This window comes from Vombatus ursinus, unplaced genomic scaffold (genome assembly GCF_900497805.2).
Source record: "Vombatus ursinus unplaced genomic scaffold, bare-nosed wombat genome assembly UNPS02011369.1, whole genome shotgun sequence".
Classification (NCBI taxonomy): domain Eukaryota; kingdom Metazoa; phylum Chordata; class Mammalia; order Diprotodontia; family Vombatidae; genus Vombatus; species Vombatus ursinus.
The window spans coordinates 7,098,683-7,117,120 of record NW_020951147.1 but is presented as its reverse complement, the minus strand read 5'-3'; the positions used below and the strand labels follow the sequence as shown (position 1 = coordinate 7,117,120).

At 39.3% G+C, this 18,438-nt stretch overlaps 1 protein-coding gene across 1 annotated transcript in view; it reads left to right on the top strand.

Annotated features, from left to right (window-relative positions):
- Positions 1 to 18,438, top strand: part of RTN3 (reticulon 3) — a 51,845-nt gene that overhangs the window by 29,356 nt on the left and 4,051 nt on the right. Inside the window, exons 2-4 of the mRNA XM_027856175.1 lie at positions 15,978 to 16,185; positions 17,580 to 17,718; positions 18,238 to 18,307. Coding sequence (XP_027711976.1) covers positions 15,978 to 16,185; positions 17,580 to 17,718; positions 18,238 to 18,307 — 417 coding nt within the window. The remainder of the gene's footprint in view (positions 1 to 15,977; positions 16,186 to 17,579; positions 17,719 to 18,237; positions 18,308 to 18,438) is intronic.

Below are 18,438 nucleotides of genomic sequence, written 5' to 3'. Positions count from 1 at the left end.
GTGTATGTGTCTGTGTGTGTGTGTCTGTGTCCGTTCAATTGCTGTTATGGATTGTATTTTAAAGTTTTTATTTTACTTATATTTGATCCTTTACCTAGGCAAGTCTGCAATTTCTGATTCATTTCTGTATTTACCCCTCAGCTCTGTTGTGTATGAGGTAGTCAATGATACTTTGTTTTCTATGTATTATAAATCTGTTTGAGTGCAGAGGAGGCGGCAGGGTTGTTCTAATGGAGGAAAAACTATTTTTTTTCTGAGTCTGAAGGAAATGCTGGCTTGAAAAGGTTCCCACAAATTTTTGGGCTGTGGCCAGACTTGTCCATAGAAAGAGAGCATGCGTGTTCATATTTCACAGTAACAGCGTTGTGTTCTTTGTCAATGCTGCTTCTGTGCCATTTTGAGGGTGATTTATTTGGCTGAACAAACCTATAGCAAAGCAGATTGTTAACCCATTTTACCACCCATAAAAGTTGAATTAAAATTTAAAATATCATCTAATTAAAATAATTCTTTATATTTACAGCTTAACTTTGTAAAAGCTGGCAAGACAAGAAAGTCACAATTGGATAAAATAAAAGTCTTCTGCTTTTTCTTCAAATGGATTATAAAATGATTTAACTAGCTGTCTTGGCCATCTTCATTTTATACTAATATGTTTTATATTTATATCAACATTTTTATCAAATTTATATCATTTATGTCAACATTTCCTTCAAGAATGCCAGTCATGTTGGAATATCTATTAGACCCTAAACTAGTATCTCTACATTGTAAGGAAAGAAAGCTCAAGTAGATGGTAATTAGGAGTGGGACTTTTTTTTTTTTTTTTTAAGGAAAAGTTATAACAGGCTACAATTTATATTCTACTCCATCTTACTCTTTTTCTTATGAATATTTGAATAGTGTCTCCAACCCTCTGATACAGACTTTGGGAACCTGGATTAAAACCAGCATGATGGATGTGACTGAAACAGACAGGGGCCTCTCCTAGTAGCAGCAGTTAAAAAAGGGGTGAGGGGGCTAATTTATGGAACTTAATAAGCATTGGTCTGAATGTTCTTTTCCTCGGCCTAACTTTTCAGTTGCTGCTTCCCTTTAGTGTAAATGGGATACTGCAAGAAGCCTGGATAAGTAATGTATAGGAGCAAAAGGTAGGTTTAATCTTTTGTCAGAAATTTTATTCACTGTTAATTAGGATATTTAAGAGACGTTCAGGCAGGTTTTTAAAAGTATAATTTTTGTTCCCTCACCAAACTGCATGTCTGAAGGAATGAAAAGGCATTTACTAATAATCAGTTACTATATGCGGAACACTGTGCTAGATGCTGAAAATACAAGTAGACACCTGGACACTGCCCCCGTTTAACAGGGAAGGCAACAGTTGTACGTTCTATCCTCAGGTCAGTTTCTGCTGTTAAAAGATTTGACAGGACCAAGAACACTAAAATAATTTTTTTTCCAAAATCAAATAAAAGGGCACCTAAATTTTGAAGTAAGCCAAATTATTTCCAATGACAGTTTCAGGTAGACCAAGCAGTGATTGGGGGTGGGAGTGATCATCATAACTAGCATTCTATAGGTCCTTAAGGTTTGCAAAGTACTTTACAAGTGTCGGCTCATGTGATGAGGACAAAGAGAGTGCCTGGAGCATATGGTGTGAGTCTTGAATGGAAATTTCTTGGGTTGCCTCGATTTTTCCTTTCCTGAACAACCTGAAGACTAGGCTCTAGGGATCGATGGCCTTTCAGAAGGTAACCCAGGTTTCGTCTGTGGGTTTCTCATACCTACAATGCAGTTTTAACATTTATGTGTGCTCTCTGTGATGTGACTGCTATGAGTAAAAGTAAATGAGATTCTAAGAACATTTTGGAAGCTTGATTTAAATTGAAATGAAGATTGTACCAGTCTAATGTGTTTCTTGCCTTTGTTTGTCTTTGCTAAGTTTTCTAGATTTCTGCTTATATTTTGTTGTTTTCTGTCCCTCCTTGGAACATACCTTTTTGTCTTTCAACTTCTCACTCAGATATGAAGTGATACCAGTGCTCCCTCAGGAGGCCTGAAGCAGTACTGGTTCCTGGCACTGGCTGTCACTACCTCCTCATCATTCTTCCACTCCTTCAGCTCTATCAGAGTGTGTAGTGATTGGGAATGGAAAGATTCTTTTCCCTGTTGTGAATAAAATGTAAACATCTAGCTATTTAAATATATCATACAACTCATATAATAAACATAGCAGAAATAATATTTTCCCTTAGAATTCCCATTAATTAGATTGGTGTTGTGCCTACCACTGAGTGAAAACCAGTCTTGCACCATGGATTGCTAAGTCCTAGACCAGAGTGTTTAAGGTAGATCAAGAACTAGCACTCTTTTCAATAAACAAATATTAATTAATCTCCTGTTGTAAGCAGGGCATTGTGGTAGATGGTGGGAGAAGATACAGAGTTTAAAATAAAATGGGATCCTGGTCTTGGAGCTTACCTCTAGTTTAGTAAGATAAGACAGTAACACAAATTCCTAAAATACATAGAAGCAAAGCAGAAGTGTATCAGGGGAAATTAGTAGGCCTGTTTGAGAAGCAATGATAAGCCCAACTGGCCTGGAGATTAGAGTTTGTGGAGAGTGGAGGTAGTATAAGACTGGAAGGGACGAAGGGTGGTTTTACATAGCAGAGGTGTTTGAATGCTAGGAGTTTCAACTTGACTCGGTAGACCAAGGGTTCCTAACCTTTTTCTGTTTGATAGTCTGGTAAAGCCTATAGACCCTTCCATAGAATGAATAGAATAAAATACATAGGATTGCAAAGGAAACCAATTGTATTTAAAGTTATCAAAAATATTTTAACAGCTCTGTGATATAGTAATGTTATTAATGCATTAAATAACATAACAGTACATCTAAAATTCAGGCAAGTTAAAGGCTATAATAGTAATTTAAAATTATTGAAGAGTGTAAACTCTAGTTTGAGATGTGCACATGCACCCATTGTAAGTATCTGTAACGTGAAAATATCTGTGATTTCTCTTGTCACAGATACCGCTGATAATACTGTGGTTTGTTGTCTACTTTCATAATTGATGGAAATGCTGAGTTTCAGTTAGACGTTAGTGGACATATGTAGTTTTTTTTCCCCATCCAAGTTCACATGTCTCCTGAAATTCATCCATGGACTCCAGGTTAAAGATCCTTGGAGTAGAATAAGGAACCACTGAAGCTTACTTAACAGACAAGTGACAGGCCCTAATCTGTGTATAAGAAAAGTTAATACGACTACAGCCTTGTAAAGGAAGTATAACTTTGAAAGACTTGAACACCGATTAATGCTGTGTGAAGCCCCAGTGATGAATCTTGCTCTCTGCTTCTCAGCAGAGAGGTGTTGTGCTGGAAGAGTTCAGGATGAGATAGGTTTTCAGCCGCATTAATTCTCCTTTGATTATATTTATTACAAGGAGGGGCTGGGGGAGTGGAAAGTAATGATAGTGATGCCAGGAAGATATATGTCAGTGAAATGTTTTGAAAATACATAGAAGAGCAGAAATAAGTTCAGAAAGAGACAAAGACAGTTTTGCAACTACTGGGTTAAATTTATTACGTATTTTAAAAACCAAGTCTTCCGAAATGGCAATTCATGGTTTCGTATACAATTCTCTTTCTTTTACTTGGGTATAGAAATTACCATGTTTCTGAATGTTTACCAAATTCATAACAAAGAAGATTTTTATTAAAAAGTTTTAGTGGCAATAAAGGATAGATTTGATGGAAGAAAGAATAAAATAGGGAGACCTGTTAGAGGAGTATTGTAATAGTCCAGGTATATGAGAATAGAGGTCTGTACTAACTAGGGCTATAAAACATAGGAGCAATTTTACAGAGAGGTCATCGACAGCACTTGGTAACTAGTTACAGGAGAGGTTGCCATGAAATCAGTTGTCACCTCTATACAGGTGACTTATGAAAATACAAATCTTGTTCTGGTCTTCCCTTCTGAGCTGCAGTTCTGCATCACCTGCATCCCTTTGAAGGCCCCTTAGGCATTTCAAACTCAGCATCTTTCTCCTGAAACTCATCTTCTTTCCTTCCCTAATTCTGTTGAGGGTGGCACAATCTTTCCAGTTACCAAGATTCACAACCTGAGGCATTCTCAGTTTTGCACTCTCTATTCATTACTCAATACTTTTCCCATCCAGTCAGTTGCCAGGTCTTCTTGATTATTTTTCCGTGACATCTTCATTATGTTCTCTCCTGAACATTATTTTCTTCTCCTACTCTTTACTCCCATTGAACAAAAATAAGAAAAAGAAAAAAAAACACTTGTAACAAATACACAGTCAAGCAAAACACATTCCTGCGTTGACCATATATAAAAATGGCTGTCTCACTCTGTATTTCAAATCCCTTTCACTTGTCTGTTGGGATGTGGATCACATGCTTCACCTTTTGTCCTCAGTTCTCACATTTTTCTTTATAGTATTGTATAAATTGCTCACTTGGTGTTAAAAGCCCTTCATAACCTATCCTCCTCCTCCCTTTCCGTTCTTCTTATACCTTATTCCCTCACAAATACTTTTTGATGGGGTAACATTGGCCTCCTTGTTGTTCCTCGAACTAGACATTGCATCTCTTAGCAGCAGGGATTTTCTCTTGCTGTCTCCTATGCCTGAAATGCCTCCTGGCTTCCCTTTGTTTAAGTCCAAACTGAAATTTCATCTTCTACAAGAAGCCTTTCCCAACTCCTAATTCTAGTGTCATCCTTCTTTTAATTATTCTCTTTTTCATCCTATATATAGCTTGTTTGTACATATTTTTTTGCTTGTTGTGTCTTTCATTAGATTGTGAGCTCCTGGAGGAGAGGCACTGTCTTTTTGTATTCCCAGCACTTAACACAATGCCCGGCATGTAGTAGGCACTTAATAAATGTTTATTGACTGATTGATCTGGTACTACTCACTTCATTCTTTATCAGTTTATACAGGTCTTACCAAGTTTCTCTGAAACTCTCCATTTCATCTTTAAGGCATCATAATATTTTATTAAATTTATAAACCTAATTTGTTTACCATTACCCAATTGATGGACACTCCCTTGGTTTCAACAAAGCTCTACAAAAATAGTTGCTATAAATTTTATTGTACAAATAAGTCCTTTTTCTCTTTCTTTGAACTCTTTGGGCTATATAGGCCTAGTAGTAGCCTATTACTGGGTCAGAGGCATGCACAGTTTAATGACTTTTGAGGCATTGTTCCAGAAATTGCTTTCCAGAATGGCTGAACATCACCAATAGTGCAATATAGTATGCCTGTTTTCCTATAGCCTCCCAACAATATTGTTCTGCCTTTTTTTTCTTATCTAATTTCTGCATGTTCATATCCTTTGACCATTTATCAGTTGAGATTATCTCTTATTGGGTTATGAAATCTTCCCCTATCCGTAGGTCAGAAAGGTATTTTTTTCCTTGTTCCTCTATAATTTTTTTGATGTTACCACATAAAAGTCTAAGTCTCATATGTGTTTGGAATTTATCTTGATAATATAGTATGAGATGTTGGTCTTTACCTAATTTCTGCCAAACTGCTCTCTGGTTTTGCTAATAGTTTCTTTCCTTAGCCAAGTGTTTGGAGTCTTTGTGTTTGTTAAGCCCTATTCTATTGTGTTTGCTTCTGTATATTGTTGATCTTATCACTTGATCTACCTCTCTTGGGTTGGTTTGTTTTTTAGCCAGTTATTAAGTAGTTTTAATGATTATTGCTTTGTAGTATAGCTTGACATGTAAGAGCATTAGAGTTAAAGATAATACTACATGAGGTCTAAAGACCAGAAGTTGTATAATTAGGGAAGGATCCCTGGAAGGTAGTTAGATTTATCAAAGGTTGAATGTTTCTCTTGAATAGAATCACAGAATTGGAAGAATTGGAACCAACGTTGAAGGCCATCTAGTCCAAGCTGTACTAGACCAAGAATCCCTCCTACAACCTCATCCAACCTCTACTTAAACTTTTCGTCGTGGAAATCATAGATTTAGAGCTGGAAAGATACCTTAGAAATCACCTAGTCCAACTTACTGATTTTAAAGTTGAAAAGGAACCCACTCTCCATCAATGTGCTCATTGCACTTTCAGACGCTTTTAATAGTTGGAAAGTTTTTCCATATGTTGAGTTAAAAGTTCTTTTCTGCAACTTTTATCCTGTTATCCCTAGTCCAGCCTTCTTGGAATAAGAAGAGCAAGGCTGGAAAGTTATTGTTGCCTCTCCCCTAGGTTTCTCTTTTTCTTTTTCTTTTTTTTATTTTGGTGAGGCAATCAGGGTTAAGTGACTTGACCAGGGTCACACAGCTGGTAAGTATCAAGTGTCTGAGGTCAGATTTGAACTCAGGTCCTCCTGACTTCCAGGCTGGAGCTCTATCCACTGTACCACCTAGCTGCCCTTCCCCCAGGTTTCTCTAGGCTAAACAATTCAGTTGCTTCAGTCAGTCTTCATACTGGTACAGTCTCTAGTCACTAAATGCTCTCATACATCCGAAATGCTCTCCAACTTTGTATATGGTCTTAAAATGTTACATGGAATTGAACATCATCTTAACCAGCATTTATATAGCACTTTAAGTTTTGCAAAGCACTTTACAAATATTTTTTCATTTTTATCCTCACAGCAAGGTATTTTACAATTCCATTTTACATATGAGGAAACTGAGACAGACATTAAGTGACTTATTTAGGGTCACCTGGCTAGTTAAGTGCCTGAGATCAGTTTTGAACTCAAGTCTTCTGGCTTCAGGCCCAGTGCTATGCATGGGGCTTCATATAGAAGTAGCCTAGGACAGCATGACTTTTTTGGCTGTTCAGGGCACACTGTTGAATCATACTGATCAGTACAGACCATTTGAACCCTGAGATCTTTTTTCATGTGAAATGTCAATTACTCATGTAAATAACAGAATCGATGTCTCTTGGAGTTCAAAGAGTTTTAAAATGAGGATACTTATTAATTCATTTCTCCTACCCATTTTTCATTTCCTTTATTTGACTACAAATTATTCTCAGAATGAATGATTAAATATGGTAACCTTGAGTTTGCTTTAGATAGGGGTAACAAAAATCCACACACACACAAGATTTGAGCCCCAGCCTTTTCCCTCACTCAGATCTCCTATTGAGGCTCTTCCTAGATCCCTATTTTAGGCACAAGGTAACCTGATCAGTGTCAGAAACCTCAAAGTCTGGCCATAAAACCTCTATGTCCGATGGAGATACATGTTCCAAAAGTCTGGGTGCGGTTTCAAGACTTTTAGGACATCCTGTATTAAAAGATATTTCTTACAGCCAGGTGAGAATTGGAGTGGGACACCACGGGAGCAGGCCTCCATATTGGTATCCAAGTTGGGGGTGGTGGTTGGATTTCCCCCGATTGCAGTGGTATGGCAGGTCCAAAGAGGACTTCCCAGTTTTCTCATTTTGTGTAGGACAAGTCCCATCTCGGACTGATGGTAGAGACAGTTTTACGTTTTCAGGATATCTTTCTCCAGATGTATGCTTTGTGATCTTTGAATGCAGCAATTGGCTGAAGGAAGTGATAATATGTGAGTGGAATGTTTTCTGACTTATTAAAGTTAGCTAATGAGAGGGAAGGGGGGGGAGGATTTGTCCCATGATTCTATGGCAGCTACGTGACACCGTGGGTAGAGTGCTGGGCCTGGAGTCAGGAAGACCTGAGTTCAAATCTGCCCTCAAGACACTTAGGAGCCGTGTGACTCTGGGCAAATCACTTTACTGCTGTTTGCCTCAGTTTCCTCATCTGTAAAGTGGGGGTGATAATACCACTTACCTCCCAGGGTTGTTGTAAGAATCAGATGAGATAATATTTGTAAAGTGCTTAGCAGTTGGTACATAGTATAAGTGCTATATAAATGTTAGCTTTGGTGATAACATCTAAGCCCCAATTTAGTCCCGATTTGTACTTTCTGTATTACTAGGCAAAGAAGAGGAGACTATATCCCCAAGAGACCAAAGAGAGAAAAGGACGCACGTGTATAAAAATACTTATAGCAGCTTTTTTTGTGCTGTCAAAGAATGGAAAACTGAGGGAGGGCCCATCCATTGGGAAATGGCTGAACAAGTTATGGTATATGAATGTGATTGAATATTTTTGTGCTTTGTAAGAAATGACAAAAGGGAATGGTTTCAGAGAAACTTGGGAGGACTTGTATGAACCGATGGAGAGAGAAGTGAGTAGAACTAGGACAGCAGTTTGGGCGATATCAACAGGATTGTAAAGGCGATCAGCTTTCGAAGTCTCAGTAACACGGTGCAGCCCAGTGAGCAGCTACAGTTCCACAAGATTTGTGATGAAACGAGCTTCCCATGGGCTCGGAGCACAGATGGAAACTTTTTTTTGACACAGCCAATGCAGGAATTCACTTTGATTTGATTGTCTATGTTTGTGACAAGGCATTTTGTTTTTCTTGCTTTGTCAAGCAAGTGGAAGCGGAGGAAGTGTTGAGAAGTTGGAGGAAAAGAAGGTGGATCTTTTGTTTAAAAAAAATCTTAATTTCTAAAAATGAGAGCTTTGGAGTAGAGGGTTAGAGAGAAAGTAAATAGCTTAACACAGTACAGACTTTTTCCCCCCAAACCTTTTGTTGTAGTACAGAATCTCACCCAAGTAACGGACTCCATAAAAATGAGAATGCACCAAATAGAAGTTGACTCCTGAGACAATAAGCAATATTAAAATCAAAAGTTTGAAAAAAGAAAAGAAAATCTAAGGTACCTCATCAAAAATGACTGACTTGGAAAATGGATCAAAGAGAAGATGATTTAAGAACCACTGGACTCCCTGAAAGCCATGACCAAAGGAAAGAGCCTGGTTATCATATTTCAGGAAAGCATGAAAGAAGACTGTCCAGACACATTAGAACAAGAGGGCAGAGAGAGAATGAAAGCCATCCACCAATCACCTCCTGAAAGGAACCCCAGCTCAAACTCACGGGAACATCATCAATAAAATCCGAGCTTCCAGGTCCAAGGGATAATACTCTCTGGACTGAGTGTTTTTGATCCTAGGAATACTACATTGCGTTACTTTGTATTCATTTTCTTTTTTTTTTTTTTTTTTTTTATTGTATCCTGGAAAATAGGTTGTCTTCTCTTGTATTCAGAGCAGATCCAAAACTGCTGGTTGAAGGAAGGATTCCATTGATTTAAGCTGGGTTCTGAAATTGTGGTTTTACTATTTAGGTAACGTAACCTCTGATTGCCTGTGACTTAGTAGAATTTAACTCATTGGGTATGCTCATAAATTAGGGAAGAAACTATAATATGACACCCAATTTTCATTTGTGAATTTTGTAAAAAGGCCACGTACAAACAAAAGTTAAAAGGAAAATGAGTTGTTTTTGCCCCTTCTTCGTTCGTTATCCTGTAGAACGGGCACACTGGCAAGTGTGTCCATTTCAGTGACTATTTAGGATGCAGCTTAACAATTTGTAGGGCGTGAGACAGGGATACAAAGATTCCCTCAAGATACTTTGAGTCTATTGGGAAAGATAACAACCATGTTCACCATTAAATATAATACAAAGTAGTGTGATACAGGCAAGTGAAAGAACCAGACACAGTAGTTTAGTAGTGTTGGAAGGGCAGCAGAGTGCAATCCGGGAGTCAGTAGTAGTCTTGTTTTGGCAAGAACATAGGACTGATGGAGCAATGATGTGAAATAAAGAAAGCTAAGCTGAAACCAGCTTGTGGTGGGCTTTGGATGCCAGGGTGAGGTCCTATAGGCAGCATGGAACCACTGAAGGTTTTGTACCTTAGAAGGTTGGCATGGCGGCTCTGTGGAGAGTGGATTGGAGGCTGGGGACTAGACTACCAGCTGGAAACAGCCTAAATTGCTGGGATAAGAAGTGATTGGAGTTATGGAAGACTGGATATATGAGTGGAGAAAATGGGATATATGTGAAAGAATGTTTTCTCAGAAACCCTTTCAGAGAGTTGCCTAGGGAGGTTGTGACGCTGCTAATGTGTGTGAGAGGCAGGGGTTGAACCTGGGTCTTACTGATTGATAGCTGCCTATCCAACAGGGTGTGCTGTCTCTGCTAAGGTATGGAGCAGCTAAACAAGGCTTAAAAACTGATTGGATGTGAAGGGTGAGAGGGGAGGATCAGTTGACTTAGCACAGTTTCCATCCTGGCTAACTGGGAAGATGTTACCCTGTCGATTACCTTGTATTTAATTATTTTGTATTTATTGTATTTGTTCATGTTCCACACACCACCCCCCCTTTCTGTCTGTCTCATTTTTTGGATGTAACTTGCAAGTAGGGACTGTTTAATTTACTGTATGTGCATCCCTAGCACTGTACTCAGCACATTGTAAGCACTTAATAAATGCTTGGGGGGATGGGTTAGTGCCAGTGCTGTCAACAGAAACTGAGAACCTGCTAAGAAAGGTAAGATGTGGTTTGTTGAGTTTCGTTTTGCATTTGAACTGTCAGAGGACTCTCCAGATAGCTGGATCTTTTATTAAAGAGCCTGTTACATTCCAAACCCTATGCAACGAACCAGGATATACATTTGGAAGGACGTAGAAGAAGCTTCTGAGAGGCGAAGGTAAAGAGGGAAGGGAACATATTGCAGGCTTGAACAGAGGACAATCCAAGGACGGGGAGAGATAGTTACATAAATAGATCTTTTGCAGGGAGATGATGATCACTGAAGCCATGTGAAGGGGGTAGCTCAGGCAAAGTATAGAAATGGGGATGGGGAGACGGGCACACGTAGGGGTGCAGTGACCCGCAGGTGAAGCCCAGGGCAGGCAGGCAGGTAGAGGGAGAACCTGGAGAGAGCAGTGTCTGGTTTTCTGTGAAGTCAGGGCCAGGATGGGAAGCCAAGGGGATGGATGAATCAACTGGCTAGAGAGTGGCAATTACAACAGCGGTTTCTCAGATTAGGGATCTGGGGGTAGGAAAACCTGGAAAGACTTGTGTGGTCTGATGCTGAGTGAAGTGAGCGGAACCAAGAGAATGTTGTACACAATAACAGCCACGTTGTGTGATGACTAATATTGATAAACTTAACCCTTCCCGGCAATACAAGGATCTAAGACATCTCCAGAGGCCTTGTGATGGAAAATGCTATCCACATTCAAAAAAAGAACTATGGAAGTCAAATTGCTGTTTTTTTTTTCTTTCTTCCCTTCTGTTGAGTTTTGTTTCCTGTGTCTGATGGTTCCTCCTGTTGGTTTTAATTTTTATTTACAGCATCACTAATGTGAAAATATGTTTAATATGAATGTAAATGTATTGCCTATATCAGATTGTGCACCATCTTGGGGAGGGTGGTGGGGAGGAAGGGGGAGAAATTTTAAACTCAAAAGCATATGGAAGTGATTATTGATAAATCAAAATAAATTATTTTTAAAAAAAAAACTCAATCTTAGCATTCTTTTGGTCATCCTTGGCCTGTCAAAGAATAAAGAGCACCAACCCAACGCTAACAGAGTGCTCTCTAGTGGAGTTTCTTTAGTAAGAGACAAAAGGGGAATCGGATCAGTTGTTTGTAAGTGGCCTTTCTGAAACGCTTAAGCATTTTGAAAAGTTTGGCAAGTTGCCTATATAACTCTCCCAGTTAACAGACCCTCCTTTATAGATCAGCCAGCCAGCCCAAGTGTGTCACTGTGCTCTCAAAGTCTGAACCATTGGCATCTAAACCAGAGGTTTTGGTAGACATCATACCGTGTAAAAGTCATTTCTTCCTTAATAATTTAGTTGTGCCTCATGCATCAGAATGAACATTTTGTTAGCTGATTCAGCCTTTCAGCAAAGATAAGCTGTGATTGTTCAGTATTTGTAATACTCTTGACTTCAAGTTTGCTTTATAATGCGCACAAGTGAACGGTCTGGTCCTAACTTTAGTGTTCAAAGAAAGGACATTCCCATATATTGAGAACACAGAAAGAGGATTCTATATGAAATAAAATCTCACCGCTTTTAAAAGTATGTAATACACTCTACAAACTACTTTGAAAACTGCCCCTTTTTGTGCTTCCTTCTGAAATTCTGGTTTTTTTTCTGTGTAGTTTAAAAGGCATTTTTTTTTTTTTTTATATTACTGTTACTGATTGTCCTTTCTTTCTTCATATTAATCTAGATAGGGAAAATTAAAACTTGTAACAGTCAAACCAAATGAATCCACATAGTGGTCACGTCCAAAATATATTTGTCTTTCCCTTGTGTCTGTCACTTCCTTGTCATAAGACAGGTGACAGGTGTCCTCATAGGTCTCCTGGAGACATGGTTGATCATTCCTTTGATAAGACTTCTGAAGTTTTTCTAAGTTGTTTTTCTTTACGGTGTTGTTGTCGTCTTTGTATCAGTTATCCTGGTTCTTACTTTACTCAGGGTCATTTCATAATACTTGGTATTCTCTGATACTGTCTCTTTTGTAATTTCATCCATTACATTAATATACCACAATTTGTTCAGCCATTCCCCAGTCGTCCCCAGTAAGGCCCTCATTTAGATTGTAATTCTTGTTTTTCCCTCTTTTAATTCCTCCTGTAGTTTCAGGAAGTTTGTCTTGTATGGCTCTGCCTTTCAGCTTGTTATCCTATGTTTGACCTCCCCTGAGCCCCCAAACTGGTTTCCCTAATGAATTTGATCAGTTTCTGTAACAAACTGTGTATTCAGATAAGATAGTTCTCTGGTGACCACTTTTTGTTTCCCTTCCTCTTGCTTGTATATTCTTATGTACTCTAATTTTGAGAAGTAGAAAGTTTGCTCCCTTTCTTCCTTTCTACTCTAGCATATTGCTTCGTTTTACTCTTCCTTCCCTTTCCCCTCTCAAAAATCTTCTGAACTGAACCATTCCACCCCTAGGAACTGTTGTATCTTATTTAATTAACTATATATCCTTTAAGACACAACGATTCTGAAGGAATCACACAATTCTTCTTTGCCATTAAAATGTTAGTTCTACATTATCCTGTAGTTCCTTCTAGTTGCTCAAATAAATTTCCCTTTATAGGTTTCTGTTGATTCTAATGTTTTGTATTACAGAGTTCCTTGTTAGTTCTGGCCCTTTTATCAGGAATCCTTAAAAGTCTTCTTCCAATAAAGATTCATGCTTTCCGCTCTCTAGAATTATAGTATTCTTGGTTTCAAATCTATTGCCTTTTGGAATGTTGTAGTCCAATATTCTGTTCCTCTGGTTTTAGTAGAAGTTGCCAAACCTTGTGTGAACCTGGTTGTAGTTTCCGGATGTTTGCTGGGTTTTGTTTTGTTCTTTTAAATGGGGAATTTCTGGGTTTTAGATATGACATTCCTAGATCTGGACAGTTTTCATTTATGATTTCTTGAAATACAGACTCTTAAAAATCATGATTTTCAGGGAATCCAAAAAAGATCTTTCCTTGACCTGTTTTCCGGGTAATTTGGTTTTTATATATCAGATAGGTAACATTTTCTTCTACTTTAAATTTTTTGGTTTTGTTTTAATATTTCTTACTGTGTCATGGGGTTGTTGACTTTTCTGGTCTGTTCTAATTTTCAACGATTCCATTTTTTGGTTAAGGTTTAAACACTTAATCTTCTAAGCCAATTCTCCTTTTGAGTCTTTCCTCATGAGCTTTTGTCTCTTGCTTCATTTCTTTTAGGTAATGTAATCCTTGTGGAAAATTCATTTTTTCCTTTGAAAAAGGAAAAACTTACAGTTGTTATGGGGTTAGATTTGCATTAATTCTTGGTAATGGTCTGTTTTCTTTGATTCACTTATTTCTCCAGCTTTAATTCCTGAATAGAGCTCAGAGCTAGGGCAGAGCTCCATCCCCTGGTACACTTTTGGGTCCGACTCTTTGGTCTTGTTCTGTCCCTTGGGTTCTTGCCAGGGTAAGCCTGCCCCCTGGACCTTTGAGCACTGAATCTTGAGAGCTCTCTCTGGCATACCAGGATAGAGTACTGGGGTTCTTAAAGCCCCTGGATCTGAACTGTCTTGGTATGAGTACTGTGGCATTGCTGCCCAATGCAGCTCTCTGGGACATTGTCATAGGGACACACTACTCTTGCTGCCCGAAGACACATAACCTTGCGGCTGTGTGTGTCCTTGGCCTTCTCTCTGGACGTGCTCTTCCCTCTGGAGGTGTCCTTTCCTAATATCCATGTGCTTCTGGCTGACTTTTTGTACAGTTATAGAGTGGAACAAGTCAGTTACTGAATGGATTTTAGGATGATGAGCAAATCAGTAAACCTTGTGTTTCCATTTCTTTGTCATAGTACTTGGATATGTTGGTCAAATTCCCTTTGTATGAATACAAAGAATTTTGTTTTATTTGTAATCGGATAAACAGATGTACATGCTGAGGAAACAGATACTGAGATCATATAACATTAGAGTTGGGAGGATTGGGGAAACTGAGTTTTAGATTGTGATTTGCCCAGAATGATAGAAGTTAGTACGTATCAGAGCCAAACTCAGAGATGCTCTGACTCCGGTGTGCCGATCTGAGGGACCCTCAGGGTCCTAGTTAAGTTAAAGGTGTGCCACTTGCTGTTATTGTGTTAATGAAATAGAAGCTTAAAGATACTAGTTCATTTATCCCAAGTGTTTAATGCTTCCTTCAGCCCTAGGTCTTAGGACAACTCTCCTTCCTCAATAGTCCACCAGACCTCCACCATCCATTCCAAGGTTGAACTTTTAATGATCTCAGTCGCTAGAGAGTCACAGGCCTTTTCTGGGGTAAAACCTTAGGTTTGTATTCTTTGTTTCTGGTTTGGTTAAAATTACCTTCCTGAAATCTACTTGAAGCAACTGGAAAGACTTCCAAGCTCCTGTTACCCAAAATTCATAAACCGGCTTTTTCTTTGTGAACTCAGAGTATCCTGCTCCGCTCCCCTCATTTCAGTATAGTTCAGTTTATTTTGGATCTCTCTCCTTCCCCCAATACAAATTCATTCTTTTTCCTTTTATGCACCTAAAGATTCAACAGAAAAGACTGGGTTTTCCCTAAAGTTTCACTTCTCAACTTTTCACCACGGATTACGTTTGTTAACCCTGACCTAAAGAGAATAATCACTCCTCATCTCCCGTCTGTTGGCCAGAGTTGTTTTTTTAGTATTTTTTCTTGACAGATATCAGCTTAGTATTTCTTCATTTACTATTCTTCCCCAACCTATGGACATATTTATCCCTAGATTCTTGAAGGTTTGGGGGAATGGAGGGAATGGTGTTAGTATAGCTGTCCCTGGTAATGCTTTACAAGCAATGAAGATTATTAGACATAAACTGCCAGTCTTGGATATATTAACTTGGATCCTAAAATCTCTTTTGATAAATAGAATGTACTTTTTATGTCAGTTGTGTGGTAGACACCCTGTTAAAAGACAGTGGCACTGTCAGTATTAGAATTAGCCACATTTTCATCAGTGAAATCCTAATAGAATAGTAATTGTCATACTATGTCTAGCAAAGGTAGAATAATTGTCATTTGCTCAAGTATTGATAGCTAGCTGTCATGTAATGCTTTGAAAACTCTAAGGAAGTAAGTTTCTTCCATCTCTGACTTTGAAATCTGGTAACATCCTGAGTTATTCTGGCTATGTTTAAAAGAACACATCCAGGTGTGTTTATTACAAATTTCTCCTTCGTGCAAAAGCACTCTTCAGATAAACATTGTTTGATGTTCTGTTGAATCCAAACTCACAACTTAGACTTGAGGTTTTACTGAATGCTGATTTGCTTTGTGAAAATGAAGGTATTTCTGAAAAGCTCTACATAAGTACCGTTTTATTTTAGATGCAATTGGGGAAGCTCAGTTGATTGAAGCCTTTTGTCTAATGAAAGCCGTTTACAGCAATGCTGCCTTCTCATTTTGTCTGGTAGGTTTTCACAGAGAGAGGATACATCGTGTCCGGGCTAGGACAAGGGCCAGCTAGAAGCGGAGCCTGTTGCGGTTATTTGCTTGTGTTCTTACAGCTTCTTCCTTCTCCTTTGGCAGTGCACGACCTCATCTTCTGGCGGGATGTCAAGAAGACTGGCCTTGTCTTTGGCACAACATTGATCATGCTGCTCTCCCTGGCAGCTTTTAGTGTCATCAGCGTGGCTTCTTACCTCATCTTGGCCCTCCTTTCTGTCACCATCAGCTTCCGGGTCTACAAGTCTGTCATCCAAGCTGTGCAGAAGTCAGAAGAGGGCCATCCGTTCAAGTGAGTGCAAAAGTATTTTAACGGAAATCCTGCAGCTCAGTGACCAGTGTGACAGTGCTAAATACTGTAAGAGGTTTACTCCATGCATGGGGTGCTGCTAAGGAATTCCTTGCAGAGGGAGGTTTCTCCAAGAAGAGGTACTTTATGGAGGCTGTGGCTATAGACTGGAGAACCTTTCAGCTCCCACATCTGGCAGAAACTGGCAGCTTGAAGTAATGAACAGACGGGGTAACACGTGGCCCCTAGCCTTTTGGAAAGTCAGGCCTCGGAGCACTCTATAAATCTTAATGCTTGGCAGAGCGTTTTCATCCATGGCATGTTAAATGGCTGGAGAAGTTGGGGGTTCTTGATTCATCTCATAGTTCTGTCAATGCCTCAGCTGCATTTATATTAGAGGTCAGGTTTTGGTAAAGCCAGGTAGGTGGGCATGTGTTTCTGGGATCGATTTCTGGTTACTCAGACTTTTTTGCAAATATCAGTCATAGGGTTTCTAATACTTTCCTGTTGAAACCCCTTAAAATATTATTTTGAGGGAAAGAAGTGTCAAGTATTTTTATCATTTTTTAGAGAAAAAGGAGCTTTCCCAAGTAGGGAGAAAGACATTTGTCCAGAGTTGCCCCAAGATTTAATGCTTCCACTCTGCCCCTTAGTTTCCTTTCATTTAAAGAATTCAAAAGGAATAATTTTTACCTCAAGCGTGTTCTTTAGGATTGTAAAAAATGCAAGAGGGACAGCTAGGTGGCTCAGTGGATAGAGCACCAGCCGAGGAGTCAGGAGGACCTGAGTTCAAATTTGGCTTCAGACACATAACACTTACAAGCTTGTGTGACCCTGGGCAAGTCAGTTAACCACCAACTGCCTCACACCCTCCCCCCCCCCAAAAAAAAGCAAGAAAAGTGATTCAAAGAAATAGTTTTATTATGGCTCTACTAGTGCATTTTCCATGCCACTTTTTTCTCCTTAAGAGCATGATTTTGAATTTATATGGTGGGGTTTTATTTTGTAACTAAATGCTTTAAATAGCTGTTGCCCCTAATTCTCATGAACTAATTTTAAGGCAAAATTTTACTTTTCATTTTACAGAGAAGAAAATCAACACAAGGCTTATGGTTACATCACAGTAACATGATAGAGTTGAGAGTAGAGACCTAGGAGTTCTTGAGTTATGTCCCCTTCACCATCCACCCAGTAAACCAGATTTTTACTTCTTTGCAAGCCAAGAGGAAGCTTCCAGCTTGTTGGGTGGATCCCAGGTTGGTTTTGATCTTCTAGGAAGACATGGATAAGATTTAGGAGAGGCAGGCATGGGTGGGTTGCAGTCTACATTGATGAGTTTATGGAGTGATTTAAATTTTGGAGTCAAGTGTCTGATTGTTTTTTCTTTGTCCATGAAGGGCCTACCTGGATGTGGACATTGCTTTGTCCTCAGAAGCTTTCCATAATTACGTCAATGCTGCGATGGTCCACGTCAACAAGGCTCTCAAGCTCGTCATCCGTCTCTTTCTGGTGGAAGATCTGGTGGATTCCTTAAAGGTCAGTTAGAGCTCGAGGGGGAATAAGGACTCAGTGGGGAAAAGGCAAGAGGGAGCCTGGCAGTAACTGTAAACCAAGCCTGCAAAGTGAGGGCAGAAGTAGTGGAGAAGACCTTTCTTCCTGCTAAAAGAACACAGACCAGGAGGAGGAAAGGGAGAAAGTAATTATAGCAAGAATTAGGTTTGAATTTGGCTTTGGGGTAAGGGTTCTGCAGAACCTTAGCAGCTCTGACATTTTGAGAACCTTTGGAATTAGTTTGCAGTGATGGGGGCCAGGTACTTACTTAAGGAGCAAGGCTGGCAAATTGCCATGGTTTGCCTTCGAGGTAAGAATATTTTTTACATTTTTAAATAAAGTTTCATTGGACTTAAGAATTCAAAAACCATTCTTGGTTCACAAGTTGTACAGAAAAACAGGCCTGAGGCCAAAGTTTTCTGACCTTTGAGCTGGGGGAATTTCCGGTGAACTGTCTGCCATCGTGGGATTGTGCCTCTAACAGTCTGACTGTGTCCTTTGTAGCTGGCTGTCTTCATGTGGCTGATGACGTACGTGGGTGCAGTTTTCAACGGGATTACCCTCCTGATTCTTGGTAAGGCAGTGGTGCCGCTAGAGTGCTTGGAAAAGGTGCATGTCAAAGTCTGGGAGAACTTCCCTGGGGAGGAGGCTGCCTCCCGTGTGTGTGTGTGTGTGTGTGTGTGTGTGTGTGTGTGTGTGTGTGTG